The sequence below is a fragment of the Parasteatoda tepidariorum genome, chromosome 5 (assembly GCF_043381705.1).
Source record: "Parasteatoda tepidariorum isolate YZ-2023 chromosome 5, CAS_Ptep_4.0, whole genome shotgun sequence".
In the NCBI taxonomy this organism is placed as follows: Eukaryota; Metazoa; Arthropoda; class Arachnida; order Araneae; family Theridiidae; genus Parasteatoda; species Parasteatoda tepidariorum.
The window spans coordinates 57,955,349-57,978,499 of NC_092208.1; the positions used below are offsets into that span (position 1 = coordinate 57,955,349).

Here is a 23,151-nt window from a genome sequence, read left to right on the forward strand (position 1 = left end):
TGCAGCTCAAGTGCGACGTAAATGAACAACAGCAACAACAAAAGCAAGACAATCTAATTAAAAAAAAAGATTTTGCCAAGCTTGAAGCTACATGGCTATAACAGCAGCATTTATTACATGTNCCAATAGCCCATCGTGCAGCTCTAGTGCGACGTAAATGAACAACAGCAACAACAAAAGCAAGACAATCTAATTAAAAAAAAAGATTTTGCCAAGCTTGAAGCTACATGGCTATAACAGCAGCATTTATTACATGTTAGCTTAATACTTATTACCTTTTCTTTCGAGCTATAATTTCGATTTATTTACTTTTACTTGGAACAGTTGGATTCGTATCAAAACCTGACTCACCTAAAATGAAATATTTCACACATCCTTAAATTAAAATCCCCGATTTCAATAATTTACACAAAATGTATTGCTTCTAGTATTTTCAATTTTTTCAATCATAAATGTATTTGAAATAACACGTTATTTCCTTAAAACTGCATATTTGGATTAGATAGTGTTTAATGCGCACAAGAATAACTTCATTTACATATCTGATTGTTGATAACAAAGAAGTTGCAACCAATTTTATCATCTAGGCGCAACTCCGAATTTTGAACTACAAATTCATATTGACATATCTCAGAAGTAAGATACACAGATTACATAACATAAGATGCAGCTGACCAAAACGTGTTAGATAAATTATATATTTTAATATGTATTTATAAATAGCATTTATTTATCTCGTGTTAGGATAAAGAAGAAGAAAATATACCATCAGCGATTTCTTTTGTATGATTCTAAAAGATGTTTGCTTTTCTGCCTGGGTTAATTATATAAGTCAATTTCATTAAACTCTGACATGTTTGTCACTAAGTATGCTTCGAATTGATAAGCTCCGATTAGAAACATTTTTATGTAACTGACCTTCGCATCCAACAAAAGAGTTTCCTCTTTAAAGAAATTTCCTCGTATCTATCATTTTAAAATAGGACCTCTGATTATTTTATTCTGTGATATCATTTTGGCAAGTTATCTGATTTCTACAACTGACTATTTAAGTTCCTTTATTTTTGAAATTTCATAAGTATTCAAAGTTGTGGAGTAATAATGGAGTTGACAACAGCTTTACTATTTACGTGCTTAATTGCTTTCATTATTTATTTCTTTGCTGGACGGGATGTTCGCAAATTGCCTCCGGGTCCTTATGGATTACCTTTCGTTGGCTACATCCCATTCATGAGCTCTAAGCCGTATTTGGACTTGCAGAAATTAGCGAAAAAATATGGCAGCGTTTTCAGGCAAGTGTTCTATTTTTAAAGCTATTAGTTCAGTATAATTAAAATTCTTATTGACGTTACGAAGGGTCATGTATCCTGCAAAAAAGTTTAATTTATTTTAGTATTATTTTCCTATCCCTCGCATACTAATAGTTCCTTTAAACATGACATTTGCTTTTATGTTCTTGAGACTTATTGAATAGACTTTCTAACATCAATTTGTCCGTCTTTAACTGCCCCTCTCACTCAAAAAAAAAAGAAAAAAACGTCCAGAGGTGTTGATGATTCCGTTGATTGATTTCTTTACCTCAAAATAAATTAAATTATTTATAAAAAAAAGTCTTATGAAAGATGTTTTTTTATTACTACTTTAAATATACATTTTTAAACTACTCTTCAAAAATGAAAATAAAAATTTACACTAAAATGATCATAAATAATTATTCAAGAGAGGAAAAATATGCACATTTTTTAAATTCTTTTTGGAGCTAGTTTTATTAATGATAAAATTAAAAGTATTTAAATTAATTTGATGAAATAAAATGAAAGAAAAGGGTGAATGTTGAAAAAAAATGTCATTTATTTTCGTGCTAAATTAACGGTATTGCATTAAATTGCTAATAAAACTAATTAATTATAAAAATTAGTTAGGTGTAAAAGTAATTAATTAGAAAATGAATTAATTATAAAATTAATAAATTTGAAATTAATTAATTATAAAATTAACTAATTATAAAATTAATTAATTATAAAATTAATTAATTATAAAATTAATTAATTATAAAATTAATAAATTTGAAATTAAATAATTATAAATTACTTAATTATAGGATTAATAAATGTAAAATTAGTTAATTATAAAATTAATTGTAATATTTTAAAGTGCGATCTTTGGAAGTACGGCTTGCACCGTGAAGTTAGAACCGGGAAATGGTTTTCCAGTCGAGTCAATGGCTAGCGTATATGCAGAATAGTTTTAAAATTAGAGCTAACAATTCTGGCTATGACCACATCTTTCGACCAAGATTAATTAAAATCATAAAATTAGCTAAAAAAAATTGTGAAATAAAAAATAAATTTTTTTTTAATAGCATGGTTGCTTTAATACCATATATCAGGGCTGTCCAACTGCAAAGAGCCCACGGGCCAGAATTCCGGTCACTGATCACCTGGCGGGCCGCAATTTGAAAAAGTTGAACAATAACCNCCTCTTACCTCTTATACAGTAACAATTAATAGTTGAATTATTAATTATAAAACAATGGAACAGAAGGATTATAAAACAATTTGCTTACATTTTAATGGGAAAACTGAGGCCGATCAGCCTGAATAAGAAGTTGGCGGGCCGCACAATATGTGTTAAGGGGCCGCATGCTGCTCGCGGGCAGCCAGTTGGACAGCCCTACCATATATCATATGATAAGTTAAAATTGTATATGATACTTCGATTCCGAACCCAAAAATTAATGAATTTTATAATTTTCTAGAAATTCCTAGCACTCCCCGAATATCCATTGTCTTGCTAGCAGGGCCGGCTTATGCATGTCGCGGCCCCTAGGCAATGCTCGTCTCGGCCCCCCCTACCGTCTTCTAACATACTAATATATTTTTTCGCTAACACAACACTTTATTCATAATTACGCTGTTTTTTACTACATATGTATATTATCACCTTATTTAATAAAAATTTTGAATCAAACGAAAAGAATATAAGTAATTAATATATGCATTTAAAAAAAATCATACAATAAGCTTAAATATTGACTCTTCTAACTTTTTTTGTTACAAAATCATTCAAGACATCCTGAAAGTTAACCTTTTCCAATACATCATTTTCAATTGCCATTATGGCCAATGAATTTAAACGGTTTCGAGACATAGTCGAACGAAGACAGTTTTTAATTAATTTCAATTTGGAAAAGTTTCGTTCACCAGTGGCGTTTGTAATCATTAGACTTCTATATATTTGCAAAGCTTTCATTACATTCGGGAAAGTTGATTGTGCCATGTTACCAATAATCAATTTGTGAGACTCTTCGGCAGGCGCAATTTTTTTTCCGGCGTTTTCTAATTGTAAGATGAAGTATTTATACTGCACCATTTCGTCTATAAACTCAGGCTCAATGTCCTCGAAATAATGTTCCTTAAACTTTGTGCAAGCCTGTCTAATTTCAGCGTCGGATTTTGTCGAGAAATCTGTTAGAAACCCAAACAGATCATTTATTTCCCGGTAAGCTTCTAGGCGCCGCGACAGTTCTGTACACAGCATGTCTAGTACTGGCAAATATGTATCAACTTTTAATTTCTCTTTTCCTCTGAGCACAACTTCTTTTGCAGGTCCGTCATCGTTTTGAGTGTTTTTCAAGCGTGTTGTGTTAAAAAAGCTGCTCTTGCTGTATAGTCATCTGATTAGTCGGCGTTAAAATTACCGCGATAAAATTGCTTGCGATTATATTACTGCGTTATATATGAACTAACTACCATAATATTAATATCTAATTTGGAATGCGTTCAGAAATGTACTAAAATAGCGTCGATGTAATGTACAAAGCAAGACAATCGTCATTGAAATTTCGAATTAAATTTTTACTGTTTAAGAAACATTGTCAATTTTTTTTCTCTGTAGCACAGGGCCCCTGAACGTGGCGGGGCCCCTAGGCAGTTGCCTACAGTGCCTAATGGATAAAACGGCCCTGCTTGCTAGCACTCTTCTCAAAGTTTTCACCTCTTATCGGGGAACTGTAGCGCTCACCTTGGAAACCTAACACCGAAAGCAGGGGTTTTAATTTTTTTGGTGTGGGAACCCTATAATATTTGCGAAAATTTTGAAGGACTCAATAAGCAGTTTGCAAATCTGACAAACGTTTGAAACTGTTAGTTTGAAGTCATTAACTTTAAGACATAGAACAATGTTAAAATTTTAAAAACGTGAACAAACTTGAAAATATAATAAAATAATAAAAATTCGCTGAAACTTTTTTTTATATGTGCTTATAGTTTTATCTTTATCTATTTTCAAATACATTGCGTAAAATTATTTGGTAATTGTAAAATTATTGTAATAAATTAATGAAAAATTCAAATTGCTTACAATTTTTGGCAATCTGTTCTGAAGGTCGAAACCGGCAGGTTTTCGTAACTCTGTCCTAAAATATCATTACTGATTGATTAGACAGAAGCCTGGATGATTTTCAGCAATTTATACCTTGTTTCTACTTGGAGATAGGATAAATATAAGTTAGATGATATTTTTTTCACTTGTTGGCCTTTTTTTTTATTAATATTTTTGAGTAATCATTTGTTTTTACAGATTGCGTTTAGGTACTCAAAACACCATAGTTTTAAGTGACTATCAATCTACTAAAGCTGCTTTTTTGCAAGATGCATTTATGGGAAGACCACCTGTTTCACCTTTTGAGCTTAACAAAGAAACTTTAGGTAACTAAATTACTATAATTATAATTTGTTATCATTTTTCAGCAAATGAAAAAGTAATTAAAGAACATCTCATATTTTTCTTCGAAAAATCCGATATTCAAATGTCAGTACTGTAATTGAAAGTGTTATTGAAAAAGGATATTATTCCTTAACAATATTAATGTAAAATTTAGTCTCTTTCCTAATTTTAAATGAACTTAAATTTAATTAATTTTCACATTTATGAGAGAAAAATAATATAATCAAAATTTTGATTTCTTTTCGACTAGCTGTAGTGATAAATTTTCAATAAGAGTCCGATGAAATACAAGCTTAACTTTTTTCCTAATTGCTAGAAGTGGAATTTAAAGTAAAAAGAGTTTTTGACATCTCTAGCTAGAGAGCTCAAATTTTAATCTAAGCTCTATACTAAATGACAATGCAATTTTTACTTGTATCCCTATGACTACATATAAAATTTATCATAATTTTACTGCCAAACAGAAAACTCAGCATTAATCTCCAACCAATCGAAATAGTGCCAATTTTGACATTAAAAAACTAACAGCTAAAAAGAAGAAAACAATTTTATTTTTGTTGTATATAAAGTGAAAAACGAAGGATACTTTTTTTAACAGGTTTTAGCATTCCTATAATGTTTCACGTTTTTCGTCTTAAGTGTGACAAAAATAATTTGTTTTCTTTTTTTAGATCATTTAGAAAACATGTTTCTCAAAAACTTTTTTAATATGTTGTACCAATAAAATTATTCAAGTAGACTTTATTGAGAAACAGTGAAGTATAATTGTAACGTTTTTCAAAATAATGACGAAATAAAATGCTCTACTAAATTTGCATATCATCGAAACGTGTTATTGAGCAGGGCTAAAGAGAGAATAGAAGGACTGGTTCACTCCTTTGAAGAAACTTTCGCCGAGCCAAACCTACGATTTTTCCCTGTGACGTCACGGTGGCGCAAAGCTTGAACTTTTAATTCAAGCACGAAGCGTTCGGTTTAATTAGCTCTAATATTAGAGCATTCCTTTTCGTGACATATTCAAAGACACTCGTTTTCTAGAATGATTTTCCTCAGTTTTTTGTAGAGAATTACAAAAATTCAAAATTGTTAACGGAATGCCAGTTTTCTAGTTTGCAATTTGCAAAAATTCTGATAGGAACACAAAAGGGAAAAATATAATTTTCCACGTCTTCCCTAAAGTAAATGAACAACTATGTAAAGAATGTCTTCAATGTTGCAAACTAAATGAACCAGTTAATATAAAATATGCACGAATATGCAGTAAGCATTTCTTGAAAGAAGATTATGAAGATGATATGAAAAATCGTTGGATAGTCAATTAAAATGAGTTTAAACTCTACTGCAATACCGAGAGTAAATTTTCCATTTTCTTCTTTACAAACAATCTCTTCTCGGCCAGAAAAATTAAATAACCGATTGCAAAATTTCTAATATTATTATGAACTTAAATTATTATTTTGTTTCAGCAATTACCGCTTAAGGTTGCTGTTTCCTAATGATTAAGAATAAACAAATTGCCGTTAACAGTATATTTTGAAATCAGGATTCTAAATTTAACCCAACTTTACAAATTATTGTTATCGAACAATATGTAGCTAAAAAGTGTCGATATATGCCTTAAGTTTTTCAATAATAAAAGTTAAATTTGAAAATTTTATAATAAAGTATTTATAGTGTCATTTACGACAGCTTGTAACATATTTTTATTAATTTCAAACGGTATTTTTTAAATTTATATTATGTTCAAGAAATATTTTTGAACGGAAATAATGTGTTAATTGTGTAACGTTTGAAAGCTAACATCAAGAAAAAGTCGAACTTATTTTTACTGACAGAATGATGCATAGTTTTCATAATATCGTTGCTTGCGATCACCGAGATCTGTGTGCGACGTGACATCATGAGGAGGGAAATCGTAGTTTCATCTCTATGAGAGGAATGAAATAGCACTTATCTTTTCTTTAGCCCTGGAAATACATGACATTTCTAATATCATATCTCGCCGATTTACTAGTTTTAAAAACATAGATTTTGTGTATCGGGATGATTATTTTATTATATCAGGCTGAAAATCAGATAATTTAAGTAGGTTTTTACAAATTGCAGTTTAAACTCAGTACGTACTATCATACTTTAAAAAAATCTCTACGCATTTATGTTCGTAGCCAAGGCCTACTAAGGCTGTAACCCTACTAAGATAATAATATTAGTACGCCATGTTTGCAACGATTGTAAATGAGAGGCCTTGTGCATGAACCCAGTCCATTTGTTCCAAAAGATTTTCAATCAGTTTTCAACTATCGGCAATATACCTACTTCGATTAAAACAAGAATCGGGCACAACTGCACCATCAGTCTTCTCCTATGTAGTAAATAATGTAGAGAAAAGGCAGACATATGTTTAATAGTCTTTTTTTTAAATTTCAATTTTCTTTCATTAACAATTAGTGTAGCTGGGTTTAGCTTGTTGCACTAATTCCCTTAAAATATGAGAACGTTCTGCAATATATTATTTAAGGTATTCATTTTGAAGCAATCACTGGTTTATTAACGCATTCAAAAAAGCTTCTTTTTTAAGATAGTTAGTATTGAAATAAGTCTATTAAAGAGTTAAAATTGTTCCTTAAATGATTTTTCTTTTGTAACTAAACATTTATAAAACATGTGATGCTTTAATCTTTCATTAGAAACCGGTGCTTTCAATGATTTACCATGGAAAGAGCAAAGAAGATTCTCCCTTCAAATGCTCAGAGATCTCGGATTTGCAAAAACACGAATGGAAGAGCACTTGAAAGTAAGATATTTAACGATTGTTTCAAAAGAAGATATAATTATTTAAAAGTTAGATATAATATAGAATTAAAAAATGAAAGTTTTGTACGTTTGTGTTTTTCTTATAACCAAAGAACTGTTTGTTACTGAAATTTGCTGCAGGGGGTAAATTTAGACCTCAATTCTAACATTTGTTCGAAACTAGTAGAATCATTTGAAAAATAGAATTTTATCTTTGGTTGAGCGTTAACCACCGTTTTAAATTAAGTTTTTAAAGATTCTATTTTTCCAAGCATTTTAAAGATAATATTAGTGGTGTTTGGTAGCTTATAGTTCTATTAGATTTATGTTTCGATAAAACTAAATGAGCTGAAATATGCGGAAATGAAATTAAAAAAATAAGTTACGTATGAAAAAGCAAAATTATTAAAGAAATGATATTAAATCGCTTGGGAAATACGTAACGACTCGCCAAAGTATTATTAACGTCAATGATAATTAATTAATTTTTAGTGAAATGTAACTGAAACAATCAATAACTGAAAAAATAATAATTCGTTTAGGAGAGCCATAAATAATTACCATACTATTGTTGAACTCAATGATGATTAAATAATTTTGGTAATGCGTAATGATTGAATTAAAAAAGTAAGCTCTATACTAAAAAGCAAAATTGGTGGAGAAATGTTACTATTTCGTTTAGGAGAAACGTAAAAAATTGCCTTTATTGACTCTAATGGTGTAAATTAATTTCTGTAATCGATACTCATCGAAACAAAAAAAAAATAAACAAAAGTAAGCTATGTATTAAAAAGCAAAATTAATAGAGAAAAGGTACATATTTTTTTAGATGAAAAGTTAAAAATCGTAATACGTACTATTTTCACATGTACCGTTACCCTTCAATCTTTGGCAAGGCTGTGATTTTTTAATTGAATTTTGGTAACGGTTACCCAGGTTCAAAAATAGACACTTGACTAATGAAGTACATGAAACTTTTAACAATAAAAAGTATTTATTATAACTATAAAATATCAACAAACACAATCCCGATCATTTCCAGATGCCTTCATGTGCACTCAAAATTTCAATTTATACACTTTTAAATTTCCAAATGGTTATACTCAAGATAAAACTTTTCGATAAAAAGCACTTTTAAATTTCATATGCCTAACATTCAATTAATTCACACTAAAAGAGACATTTACGAAATAAAAATACTAGCTCATTCTAAATTTACAAAAACATTTAAACTTTAAGTCCTTGTATTCCTACAACAGATAATTAAAATTAAATATCCAAGGCTCATCTTAAAATAGGTATCTTAACACCGGATAGAAATAATTTAAAATACGGACTAAAATGCTCTTCTAAACAGTTACTAAAATGGTAAGAAATTAGAGTTTATAAATACAAAGGAACTTGTAGATCACCTTCTGGAACGCCCACCGGGCCTGCAGCTAGACTTGAGGACTAGGAGAACTTCTACCTTCCGACCACCATTCAGTTCTTTAGAAACACTCGATTTTCTGCCGAGGAACGCTCACTTCTTGTCAACCGTCTTGAATCTAGCGACACTCCGTCTATCATATCCCGTCAACTATTCTGAGGCTTCAGATCAACTTTCTTCCAGGCAACAGCTCATCCGATCAATGTGGCGTACTTAGTCGCGGTATCCAGGGACTCTTTCCAAATATCAACCTTTCAGCATTTCCGCCTAGATCAACTCTCTTCCAAGACTCCAGCTAAATCTAAACTCATTCTCGATGATACCGGCTCAGAACATACTTCTAACAGCCATGATAGATCCTGTCAGCGGTGATGTTTCAACTCAACATTCCATCGGGCACGATCCGCACTCCCGTCGTACTACTTTTTCTAACTAACTAACTAATCAACTTTTTTCAGAGTACCTATCCATGTATGGATATCTGCTCTTTCATCTAAATTGGATAATATGTGGTGGAAGGGAAGGGAGGTGCTGCGTTAACATTAAGTTAAATCTCAGAATGAACAATAATTGATAAAATTAAGTCTGAGTCATACATAATAATAAGTCGCAAGTTGATACATAATATAGGGAACAAATTGAAGATAAAGATAAAGAAAGAATATTTACACTATTTACAAATTTACAAAAGGGGGAAGACTCCCTGTGCACTCTCTCGCCTCCCACCGGTATAACCGGGCTTCTACTACTTTTTCAGCCACTCTTCAAGCCTCTTATACTTTTCTCAGCAAGGCGGAATAATCCATACTGACCTGTTTACTCGCTCAAAAGTCATCCCGCATCCAGTGGACGTCAGAACAAAAAAAAAAAATCCATAAGAAAAACCAGCTACAACCCCACTAATACGCCATAAAAGTGATAATCCAAACCTCCTTAAATGTTAACACAATTTATATCCACAATCCATCCCAAAAATCCCATTCCAAAAGAATAAACAAAAATTTCTCATGAAATATCATAATTTTTGATTGCATTTAAATTTTATCATAGTGGTGCCATCTATTGAAAAATAACCCTTCTTTAAAAAGTATTGATACAAAAAAAAAAAAAAAATTCCAATAAATTCTTATTTATTACACACACCAATGAACTTAATTAATTTGGCAGTAGGTACTAATAAATAAAAAAATGTCGAAAAAACAAAATTAATGAAGAAATGGTACTAATTAATTTAGTAGAAAATTCGCCAGACTTTTATTGTAGCCAATAATGCTTAATTAATTTTGGTAATAGGCACTACTGGCATTTGGTGCTGTTTAAATATGAGACAAATACAAGTTTGAAAGCACGATCAAAAGAGCATTTAAAAGCAGGATCTTCGGCGGACATCTAATTGTACGATTTAACAGGCATTTAAAAGGTAAAATCTTTAACGGCTGATCTCAAAGTTAAATCTAATGAGCATTTAAAAGTAAGATATTAAGTGTCACGTGCTTGTTATAACTAACATTTTCGTCATAATAAACATTTAACAATGGATATAGAAACTTCTCCGGTTTCATGCTTTATTACGCAATGTGTGATGAAAAATCAGGTTTCCTTAAAACTTGAGAGTATTATAAAACCAATTAAAAAAGCTTTTATTTATTAAATGCCTTTCTCTACAGCATAATGGAAATTTATGTACCATTGACATTTTTATAGATCCTTGGAGTGCCTTATTGGCTCCTGGCATTTCCGGCAAAATTAAATTCCTAGTGCACTTTAGCATCCAGAGTCTCGGTGCTGCCATCTAGTGTGGCAGAAACTAGACGTCCAAATTAACATGGCCAACGGAATCTCACCCATTGGGGTGGTCCTGAAAGAGTGGATACCACTTCTGGAGAACGCACTAGGTCTGCTCATCGGGAAGACTGATTGTGCAGCTCATAGGAAATTAAAAAAACAAAAAAATTTTTATGAGCTTTTTATTATTAATATGGAGTATATAATATCTATAAAGTTAATGTTTTTTTCATAATGTCACATGAGAGTTTCAGAAAAATTGATATCTATTTCGTTTTAGATCTATAAATTAATCTAAAGAAGTTATGTTGTTAAATAATACTAGAAAATACTAACAGGGTTTTTTTCTTTGTAACTTCTCCCTTTTGTCTACAGGATAAAATTAACGCCCTCAAGAATCTCTAATACATTTGTATAGAATGTAAATATACTTCAAAATACATTTGTTTCCTATTACAATACAATATTTTCTCATTGACTCAGGGAAATTTGCTAACAGCTTCCATCATAATGTGAGTAAACGCAATTCAGAGGGATGAATATGTAATTACTTGTAAAGGTTAAAATAGTATTTTAAAGTAAATATGAAATTCATATTTAATATTTTTCATCGAATTTTTTTTAAAAATATAAGTAATAACCTACATATTTTTTAAATTCATTTCATATTATCTAATTTCTCCCTTTTTCTTACTAGGACGAAATTCATGATTTGTTAGAACATTTTGAAAAGTTTGGAGGAAAGCCAATTGTTCTTAAGCCTCTTTTAGCTCCTAGCATGTCTAATAACATAGCCACGCTTGTTTTCGGGCAAAGGCTAAAATATGATCATCCAGTGCGTCGAATGCTAGATAAGGGTTTAAGTGACTCAGCTGCAGCTGCTGGACAAGTAGCCTGGGAACTATTCTTTCCATTCCTAGCCAGCGTTGTAAAATTGTTTGGTTTCAGTGGAGCTGCTAAAATTGCCAAAACTCAACGAGAAACTAGAGACTATGTCTGGTAAGCATAAATTAACTAAATGCTGTAATGTTACATTCGTTTTAAGTTTTAGTTAGATACGAAATTTAACGAAATGATAATAACTGTTAGAATTTACATTCTGCAACAACAGTAAAATAATCGGCTACTGTTCAAAGTTACGAATAGGAGCATTTTTTACCTTTGCGGCTTTGAAACCGTTTACAATTCGTATGGTTGCAATATATCCAGTAAGCATACATTACCTAGATGCTGTAATATTACATTTGTATTTATTTTCAACTAAATATGAAATTTAGAGATATGACTGTTAGATTTTTCGTTTTGGAACTACAGTAAAATAATCGGCTGCAGTCTGTCCATCCAGCGAGGAGTAAAGTTTATGGATCGGAACATTGTTTACCCTTTCGACTTTGAAACCAAACGTAATTCGTATAATTGAAAAACCACGAATTTTGTAACAATTTACTACTAGCATGATTTCAAAAACTGTAAAAAAGATAAAATTTAATTGGACGTTGGAGTTTCTTGTATAGGCTTTTCTTCATGTTTGTCGTTTAGGGCGCAAATGGAGGATTTCCAGGACTCAATCTAAAAGGTTCGAGGGAGGGACTTGAAATATGCTGCAAAAACATTCGTTCTCTAAATATGAGTATAAATTTTTTTCGACGCAATCGGATTTCTGACCCCCTAAATTGAGAGGGTAGGCGAGAAGTGGGAAATATGGTCCCAATAGTTTGATCAGGAGAGTGGTCCAAAGTTTGGATCTCTTATTGTTAATTTTATTTTTTTGCAAATTTCACCATATTTCAAACACAATTATTAAATTCGTTTATATAAAGATAATTCCATGCAGAATATTACTTTTGGTAAATATTTATTATTTTATTTTAGAAAATGGAAAAAAAAATTGAATTGTAAGGTATATGAAATTCATTACATCATTTTAAAAAATGCAATTTTGCATGACAAAATACAAAATTTGAGAGAAATCGGTCAATAATTCATGGAAAATCGAATTTTAAAAATTCAGCTTTTTTAAAATTCGATTTCTTAGGAACTATTCAATCGATTACGCTGAAATTACAATCTTAAAAATGATGTGAAAAATTGTATGCCTTACGATTCAAAATTTTTTCGACTGCTATCAAATAACATAATAAAAATTAAAAAAATATTTATTATTATTAAACCACTTTAAAAAATATGGCTGGATAGCAAATCAAACCATTCTTAAATTTTGCTGCAATATTAGTAAGATTTTTTCTAAAATGGTTTCAAATAAGTTTATTTTCATTTTAATGCTATATGTTTTAGGATTCAATTTTAGTCAAAATGTGCTGCAAAAGTAGCACTTTATTAAGATTGTAGGATGTTTGTACGCTATTAGGATCAAACCTAGAGCAATTTTTTTTGAAATTATAATAAAATATAAATAATATTATCTCCCATATAAATAACAATAGTACTTAATTATGTTGGTATGCAAATGCAAGATTTTTTATAAAAGTTAATTGATAAAATTATACACTTTTTTTGGAACCTATTTTCAATTATTACCAAAGTAGCTAAGGTTAGGTTTCATTATGAGGTTTCATTGTAATAAGAAAAGGAAGTATGATTATCAAATAAATTTCCCATAAAAAAATTCTTATAAATATTTTAAAAAATATAGTTTATTTTAAGTATAAATTGAAAGTTGTAAATCTGCTAAAGTACAGAATGTTGACATACAGGCCGACACAAAATTAAGACATGTTTTCTCAAGCCTCAGTAAGAAGAACAAAAGATTTTAATTTTTACTCAATAGACACACATTAATAAGTGATGTTATACTTCCAAAGATGAAAATTAGAAAACAAACTCGATACCTAAAAAGTTTTCTTCATGAATAAAAACGAGATATTAATAAAGTTTTATTTCGGACTTATAAAATAAATAAAGTTTTGATTTATTTTCCTACATTTAAAATTTATTATTTTACTACTATAGAATTTTATGTAACAAATAATTTTTTTTCCTAGGAAACAAATTGATCAACACGAGAAAACTTTGGATGAAAACAATATAAGGGATTACATTGATGGCTATTTATTAGAAATACGAAAGAGAAATGACAAAGCTTTTTGCAGTAAGTGAGATTTTCTTCATTACGTAGAAAAAAAAATCAATAGCCTCTTCCCTCAATAATAATAGTAAATTACTATTTAAAATTAAAAATTTTAAATAATAATTTATTATCATCAGTGTCGATAAAGATAATGATATTAGAATAAAGAATATTAAAATTGCATTTATTGATATATTTTTAATTAATTATTATTTTGTTTGCTTTGAAAACAATGGCTAATTGATATTTAAACTAAGGAAGCCCCACCTAAACTTTCTGCCACAAAGCCCCTAGTGACAAAGTTAAAATAATATGTACAGGAACATTAAATCAAATCATGATGAATTAGTAAAAAAAAACAAATTTTTTGTCATAAAAATCCTTTTTAATGAAATATTTTAAATAACTTTTTGTGCTATGATGTTAAACTTCGAAACATTCTATGCATTACGCTATTATGAATCCTTTCATGTTTGCTGTGAAAAATCTTTTCTTTCTTTTTACAAATACTGTAAATATTTTTTACTTTCTTTTTTATATTTTTTTCTTCTTGTTTCATTATTAATATTTCAGGATGAATTTCTTAATTAATATCAGTGGATTACTTACTTTACATAAGCCTTATAAGCGAAATAGTTGAAATAATAATATTGCAAATATTACTACCTGGTAAAGTGTCGAAGACTGTAAATAAACTTAGGGGCAGTTCAAAAAGTACGTACACAAAAATGGAGAAATTTTAACCCCTCCCCCCTTCGTACAATACAGTACATAAGGTCTTACTCCCCCCTCCCTTAGAGTACGTCCATTTTATTAGTCTACCCCCTTTTTCATAAAAATTAAAATAATTATGCCTCAAATAAAATCAAATTTTTATTTAAAATAATTTATTCATTTAAAGTATTTAAACAATAACACCCAATTTTATCTTTGAATCAATAAATAAAACAATCTTATCTAATCAACATAATAATTTCCTTCAATCAATACAATTAATCTACAGTATTTTCCCAAGGACATTCTAAATGCTTCTCGAGAGACACCAATTCAGCGTTACTCTTGTCTGCGACTGATGAAAAGTTTAGATTATCTTTATCAACGAGATCATCTTCGATCCACACTGCATCATCTTCGTTTTCTTGGTTTCGGAGGATAACCAAAAGTACTAGTTTTTGAGAACTGATTTACTCATTCAAACAAGTGGTCGCCGTGTGAAAAAAACAAACAGAATAAACATATGTATAATACATGTGTAGGAAAAAGTCAAATTTATATTTGGAGGGCGCTTGTAATGTACGTATTTTGTATAATACCTCCCCCCCTCCCCATCGTACAAAACCGTACAAAATAGCAAATCCCCTCCCCCCGTTCGGGATGTACGTACTTTTTGAACGGCCTCTTACACTATTTTATTTTAAAGTCTATGATAAGCTAGAATAATTTTTTCATCTTTAAGATTAGGATTAGGCCATTATTCTGCTCTTCAGTCAGTTAATTTCAAAGTTGTATAGAAATTTGAAATCGATTCGGGGGCAATAAAAACAATTAAATTTTAAACTTGTATGTAAAACCGTTAAGTGCTAGAGAAATCTACCAGCTGCTCAATTCACTCAGCAGTCCTTATGACAGCCGGAAAATCATATTTGTTTCAAACTAACTTAATTTATGCTAAAAAAAAAAAAAAAAAGAAAGAACAGAAAAAAATTCAATAATTCAATTTAAAGGTCCCAAAATCGTTTACCGTATTAATGCAAAATTGGTTTCTCAAATATGATTTCCCTGTGAGATTTGAACCTAATTACTTTGCCCACTTACCATTTCAACTTCATCTTCAGACTTATTGTTGAAATTCTGCTTTAATGTTTGGTTATTATAAGACTTCGTTAAAAATACTTTTCACCTAAGAGGTTATTCAATTCTAGGGTTAGAGAAACTTAGTTCTTAGTGTTGCTTTAGAACTTTCAATAACTTTTTTTTTTGTATTCATTATTTTATTGCAAATGCTGACTGAATATAATTTTGTTTAGAATTTCCTATGAACGATATATAACAAATTACTATAAAAATATTAATAACTGTAAAATGGTAGCTAAATAACAATACAATGTTGCTTAATAATTCAATGCCCTGATATTACTTTTAAGTTAAGAAGCACCATTTTTAATTTTAAATCTCGAATTTTGTGTAATTATACAAAAATCACAACAATAACAGAGAATAATATTAAGAAAGGAAGATAAATCACTATTGTAGGTAAATATCTTTAAGTAAGGGATAAATAAACAACTTAAGAAGATATCTTAATATTCTTTGTTTAATGAGGTTCATATTATGTAATTTTCCTGTTCAATGAAAATAANAAGAGATTACATTGATGGCTATTTATTAGAAATACGAAAAAGAAATGACAAAGCTTTTTGTAGTAAGTGAGATTTTCTTTATTACGTAGAAAAAAAAATCAATAGTCTTTTTAAAAATTTTAAATAATAATTTATTATAATCAGTGTCAATAAAGATAGTGATATTAGAATAAAGAATATTAAATATTGCATTTATTGATATATTTTAGTTAATTATTATTTTGGTTGCTTTGAAAACAATGGCTAATTGATATTTAAACTAAGGAAGCCCCACCTAAACTTTACGCAATAAGGCCCTGATTGACGAAGTGAAAATAAGATGTAGAGGAACATTAAATCAAATTGTGAAGAATTAGTAAAAAAAATAAATTTTTTGTCATAAAAATCCTTTTTAATGAAATATTTTTAATAACTCTTTGTGCTATGATGTTAAACTTCCGAAAATATTCTATGCATTACGCTATTATGAACCCTCTGTCATGTTTACTGTAAAAAATCTTTGCCTTCAACTTTTTACAAATACTGCAAATATTTACTGTAAATATATTTTTTCTTCTTGTTTCATTATTACTATTTCAGGATGAATTTCTTAATTAATATCAGTGGATTACTTACCTTACATAAGCCTTATAATCGAAATAGTTGGAATAATATATTGCAAATGTTACTACCTGGAAAAGTGTCGAAGATTATAAATAAACTTGCACTATTTTATTTCAAAGTCAATGATAAGCTAGAATTATTTTTTCATCTTTAAGACTAGGATTAGGCCATTATTCTGCTTTTCAATCTGCTAATTTCAAAGTTGCATAGAAATTTGAAATTGATTTGGGGGTAGTGAAAACAATTGAATTTTAAACCGTTAAATGTTAGAGAAATCTGCCCGCTGCTCGATTCACTCAACAACCCCTATGATAGTCGGAAAATCATATTTCTTTCAAACTAACTTAATTTATGCTAAAAAAAATAAGAAAGAAAAGAAAAAAAAATCAATTATTCAATTTAAAGATCCCAAAATTGATTACCGTATTAATACAAAATTGGCCTCTCAAACGTGATTTCCTAATGAGATTTGAACCTAATAATTTTGCCCACTTACCATTTCAACTTCATCTTCAGACTTATTGCAAAAATTCTGCTTTAATGTTTGGTTACGCTATTTGGTTAAAACTATTTTTCGCCTGAGAGATTATTCAATTCTAGGATTAGATAAAGTTAGTTCTTAGTGTTTAGAACTTTTAATAGCATTTTTTGTATTCATTATTTTATTTTAAATGCTGATGGAATATAATTTTGCTTAAAATTTCCTATCAAAGATCGATAACAAATTACTATAAAAAGTATTAATAACTGTAAAATGGTAGCTAAATAACAGTACAATGTTGCTTAATAATTTAATGCCCTGCTATTACTTTTAAGTTAAGAAGCACCATTTTCAGTTTTCAATCTCGAATTTTGTGTAATTATACAAAAATCGCAACAATAGCAGAGAATAATATTAAGAAAAGATGATAAATCTTTATTATTGTAAAATATCTAAAATAAGGGATAAATGAACAACTTAAGAAGATATCTTAATATTCCTTGTTTAATGAGGATCATATTATGTAATTTTTCTGTTCAATGAAAATAATACACGAAATAACAATACAATGTTGCTTAATAATTCAATGCCCTGCTATTACTTTTAAGTTAAGAAGCACCATTTTTAATTTTAAATCTCGAATTTTGTGTAATTATACAAAAATCACAACAATAACAGAGAATATTATTAAGAAAGGAAGATAAATCACTATTATTGGTAAATATCTTTAAATAAGGGATAAATGAACAACTTAAGAAGATATCTTAATATTCTTTGTTTAATGAGGATCATATTATGTAATTTTTCTGTTCGATGAAAATAATACACGAAAAACTGAGACGATAATTATCTTTTTCTGCGAGAAATGACAAAAAAACATAATTTAATTGTCTTGTAAATATCAGTTTTTAGCCTTATTCCCTGTGAAATGTTTTTATTACTCAGTCATGTTATACTATTAGTATCTTTTCTTTGTATTAGAACCTGTACTTCAAGACTTGGTTGGAGGTTTCTTCGGTGCAGGTAGTGAAACAGTACGTCTTACATTGGATTGGCTTACACTGACCATGGCGGCTTATCCAAAGGTTCAAGAAAAAGTAGCGGCGGAAATTGAAACCGTGATCGGACGAAACCGTACCCCTTGCTGGAAAGATCACGCAGACATGCCTTACACTGAAGCGACCATAATGGAACTAATGAGATGGCGAACTATTATTCCTATAAACCCTCTGCGATTGTAAGTAATGTATCGCATTTGACCAATTTTCGATAACACTTAAAATTAGCAATGATCCACTGCTTTTTGCAGGCCATCATTTCATTTGTGTGTCATGTTTTATTTTATTTTATAACCGGCGTTAAACAGCAGAATCGATTCTGAGTTCACGAGTATCAATAGTCAACTCTGTATCCAAGTGATTTTAAACCCAATCTAGAAGACAAGAGAAGTCCCGGATCAAGCATTGGGACAAACTGGCTTTCGTGTAGGACTTTTTGAAAGAAAAACCACGAAAGCGACCCACTTTTAATGGCAAAGGGATTCCAACCAATTAACCGTCTACCACGGAGGACATTGTACGTCAGTGCAATGGTCGATGTGAGCCGGGAGCAGAATTCGCATGAGCCAGTCACCGATGGGATTCGAACCTTGCTTACCTGATTGGAAGTTAAACACTTTATCGCCATCGTGACTATCTAAGCATTTTTTTTTGTAAAAAATGGTTATCATACTAATTAATTCTTCCTTCACATCAACCAAAATACGATTAATTTATCAAAACACACACTGCACGATTATCAATACTATTTGGGTCAATATTTTGATAAGCCACCTTTACAAGTTATTCAGGAAAACGCGCTTGGTGTATACACCATTATTTCTATAAGTAGTGAAATATTTTATGTATTTTGTGGATAATTAAGGAAAATCCAGGAAGATTATTGAATAAACATCTACAATACTACAGAACATTTTGATGCAAAAATGCTATGTTTAGAAAAAGTATAGCTTTCTACTAAATTGCACAATGCCCTAAATATTCTTATGGGTAGTGCAAATACATGTTAGAATGATATGATACTAGTGAATGAACATGTTAAGAGAAATCTGAAAAACATTCTAAGTTCTGGGTCTAAAAAATATCTTAACAATTCCTTCATTCTTAAAATTGAGATTGATTATTGAGAGTTAATTCTTTGAATCCAAATGTCTCACATCAAAATGTAAACATGTCTCACAAGCTTCAAGTTGTAAGACAATGCGAACTTATATAAGGAGGAAAAATATCAAAACAAAAACATTTATGAATGAGACACAAAAATTTACGGCGATGAGAAACTAAGCCAAAGTAAATATCGCAAGGGAGAAAAGTTCAAATAATCATTAAAAATTAAAATACGGTATGATCGTAATTAAACTCATAATTTCTTTAGAATAATTTTTATCTGATCTCAAGTTCTTACAATTTTCATTACAATTTATAGAGTAAAAAAAATTAACCATCTCTTAAAAAGTCAAATTCGACAGTTATAGTTTTCGCTTTTTTTTAAAAATTGCAAAAACTAATCAAATTTATTCCTTTTTCAGTACTTTGACGGACACAGAACTGAATGGTTACTTTATTCCCAAAGATAGTTTCGTGATCGCCAACTTGTGGGATATTCACCACAACCCTGAATACTGGGGAAAAGATGCAGAAGAATTTCGTGTTGAGAGATTCCTAACGGATGACGGGAAACAAGTGAAGAAATCTGAATATTTCATTCCATTTTCAAATGGTAAGTAAAGCTCTGAAACATCCATTAGACTTCCTGCATTAAGAAAAAAATTCTTATTTACCATTTTACTTTTACGTTTTTCCTGCATTAAAAATGAAAGAAGAAGATGAAAAGAAATGGCACAGTCTTCCTTCTACTGGAAGATGAGTACGATACTCTTGAATTCGAACCCACGTTAGCTTAAAGCAACATTGATTTCGCTTTCATTTTTAAAAAAACTTAGGTCTATCTTCTTGATGAGAGTATGAGCCTGCTTCATAAAAGCAGTAAAAGGCACTGGATGGAGATTAATTAAACATAACCAAACTGTTATGAACTGTCTCAATAGTTATAAAAATTGCATATTATTTTCCAAAAAACTTTATTTCATGTAACTAAAAGAATTTTGAAGGATAGCATGAAAACAAAAACGTAAAAAAAATTTTCTTTTTTGCCACAATTTCATATCACCTTAAACTGAATCGTATTTCGATTTCAAAACAGTTTTAAATTCATCAAAAAATTAAATAAAATTTAAAAGAATGAAGTTTTATTTTTAATTTACCTATTCACACATAATGAGCCTGATAAAAGTTATAATTCTCTAAATCTAGTTGTAGAAAATCATAATGAATGGTACAGGATGATAAAACTCATTTGCGTAAGGATAATTTTATTTTAAAATAATTTTTAATAATTATTTATTAATTAATTATTTAAAGATATAAGAATAAAGATATAAGAATAAATAAAATTACCACTTGTTAATATAATTTTAAGTACTGAATTCCGAAGTTTAGTTAAATAGGTCGAATAATTTCAAAAATATTCTTCATTATAAAAAACATGATGATTTATTATAAAAAACATGAATTAAACCTTTCTACATGTAATTTATTTGCGAGTTCATTTTATCAGTTAAAAATGTGGAATTGATAAAATATATGATACTTTATTTTCGATTGCGTTTAAATTCGATGGTTAAATTATGCAAAAAAAGTGTACCTGTGTACCTTTTTTGCCAAAAAAAACCCTAAAAATTAAATTATTTACTACGAAACATGAATTATTTTTATAACCGTCGTTGAATAGCTGGCCCAATTTTGGGTTTACGACTACTAATGTTTTACTCCGTAATCTTGTAATTTTGAACCTATCCAGAAGACAAGGACACTCCTGGATCAGTACCCCCATAGATAATTGTTATGGGAACATGGAGGACTTTGTAACTAGACAGATTTAACGTGCATCCGTCACCATTCACTACACGCGGAGTCTTCGGCCGGCGGAATTGAATTCACGACTTCTTGGACATAGGCCCAGTGCCCTCCCAACCAGGCTATCCCGTCCTTAAACATGAGTTATTAGCGTAAATTAAGTAATATGCATGTATTATTTATTATGTATGTTAATGGACACATGTATTTTTTTTTTTAGGAAAGCGGCAATGCCCAGGAGAATCTTTTGCGAAAATTGAAGTTTTCTTGTACTTTGTTTCAATTGTACAGAAATTTAAGATCTCTTTATCACCTGGAACAAAGCCAAATTTCGACGGTGATTTAGGGATTGGTCTTTGTCCAAAACCGCATGAATTGTGTTTGACCAAGCGGAATTGATTGTACAGTTATATTTGAACACTTGAAATTTGTTTTTGTGTGAAATAGGGTTTTAATTTTTTCATATGTTATTTTACTTCACTCATTTTCATCTTCCTTAATAAAAAATGTTTTCATTTTACTAAGTTCGATGTTTTCTTTTTGCACTTTTATTGAGTTACATATATCCTAAATTCAAATCTATGCAATTTTAATATACTAGTAGTACAATATCATATCGTATAAAACCAATGAATTAATCCTTCTTAAATTTGATTACCTGAAAACATGGCTTAAAATTTCAGGCTCGAGTTGGCTCAAACTGATGACAAAGTTTTCATAAACTTTTTTATTGCTTTTAAACAAAAACAGTTATTAAGAATAAAAAATGTGCAATTTATTAATTAACTGTGATAAAAAGGTTTTAATGTCTAATTTTCTTGTTCAGGCATCGAAACCCTAATAGTTGAACTGCAAAATTTGGTCTTTATCCGACATATATCTCGGAAAGACGAGGGCTTTAAGAAATCCTATGTATCTCAGGCTCGGGTGGTTTCGGATTAAAATTCATCGGACTCGGGCCAGCTCGGACCTATAAAAGCGAGCCCGAACTCATTTCTAGTGAATACCTGTTCTGAGTACGAGGTAAAAAAAGTAAACAATCATCAAATTGGTATTAATTCCCCCAACGAAGTAAGGCATGAAACTGAAAGACATATACTGACACAATTAATTTAGCTGAAACCTTTCATTTTTTTTTATTACTTGTTACCTTCCCGGTGGATTTATGCTGTTAGACTAAGCAAAAAATGTTTTTAGAAATTCATTCTTCCCCATTTGGTATAATGCTATTGTTGATGTGAGCGCTTGATAGTTGTAAAAATACAATAAACAACAATTTTCTCCGATACTATCCCTTTAGGTGGGACGTAAAAACTTATTTCCACTGTATCTACAGTAGACATCTTCATACCGATATTATTATATTTAGTACATATTGAAACATAACCTATTACTAAATTTAACTAAGCGTCATTGGCATCAATAATAATAAGGTATTTTTTATGGCTTTCTTACATGAATAAGAACCTTTTATTAGTTAACTTAACTTTTTAATACGAAACAACTTTTTTATTTCATTTTGTACTTTTTATCTACCATAAATATATATTTATATACCATAAATTAATCAATCATAATTCTCGAAAATAATTATTAACGTCGTTAATAGTTTTATGATCATTTTTTGGCGAACGAACTAATATTTGGAAGATAAAAATCTAACTACTAGTAACACCAGTGTTTTTAATTAAATGTATTAAATACCACTAGTACTTGTATTGAGAACCAATTATGCCAATATCTATGCCTAATATAGGTACTGTGGTAATAGGTTCTCTACCTTTTTCTGAAATGGTTAAACGTCTTAATATCATCATACTACTCTCTTAAAATGAAAGAGTTATTTCCCCTACTCAAAAAAGAGTTAAATTTTTTTAACTCCACTTGAGTGAAATACATTCTTATTTGAG

The 23,151-nt window shown here is 29.7% G+C and overlaps 1 protein-coding gene across 1 annotated transcript; it reads left to right on the plus strand.

The window, feature by feature from the left end:
* Positions 1-891: 891 nt before the first annotated feature.
* Positions 892-21,765, plus strand: LOC107437341 (cytochrome P450 18a1). The gene is made up of 8 exons (XM_043052335.2): positions 892-1,292; positions 4,582-4,709; positions 7,416-7,522; positions 11,433-11,734; positions 13,738-13,844; positions 18,249-18,504; positions 19,855-20,045; positions 21,462-21,765. The coding sequence occupies exons 1-8, from the start codon at positions 1,102-1,104 to the stop codon at positions 21,638-21,640; spliced, it is 1,461 nt and encodes a 486-aa protein (XP_042908269.1). The 5' UTR covers positions 892-1,101; the 3' UTR covers positions 21,641-21,765.
* Positions 21,766-23,151: the final 1,386 nt, after the last annotated feature.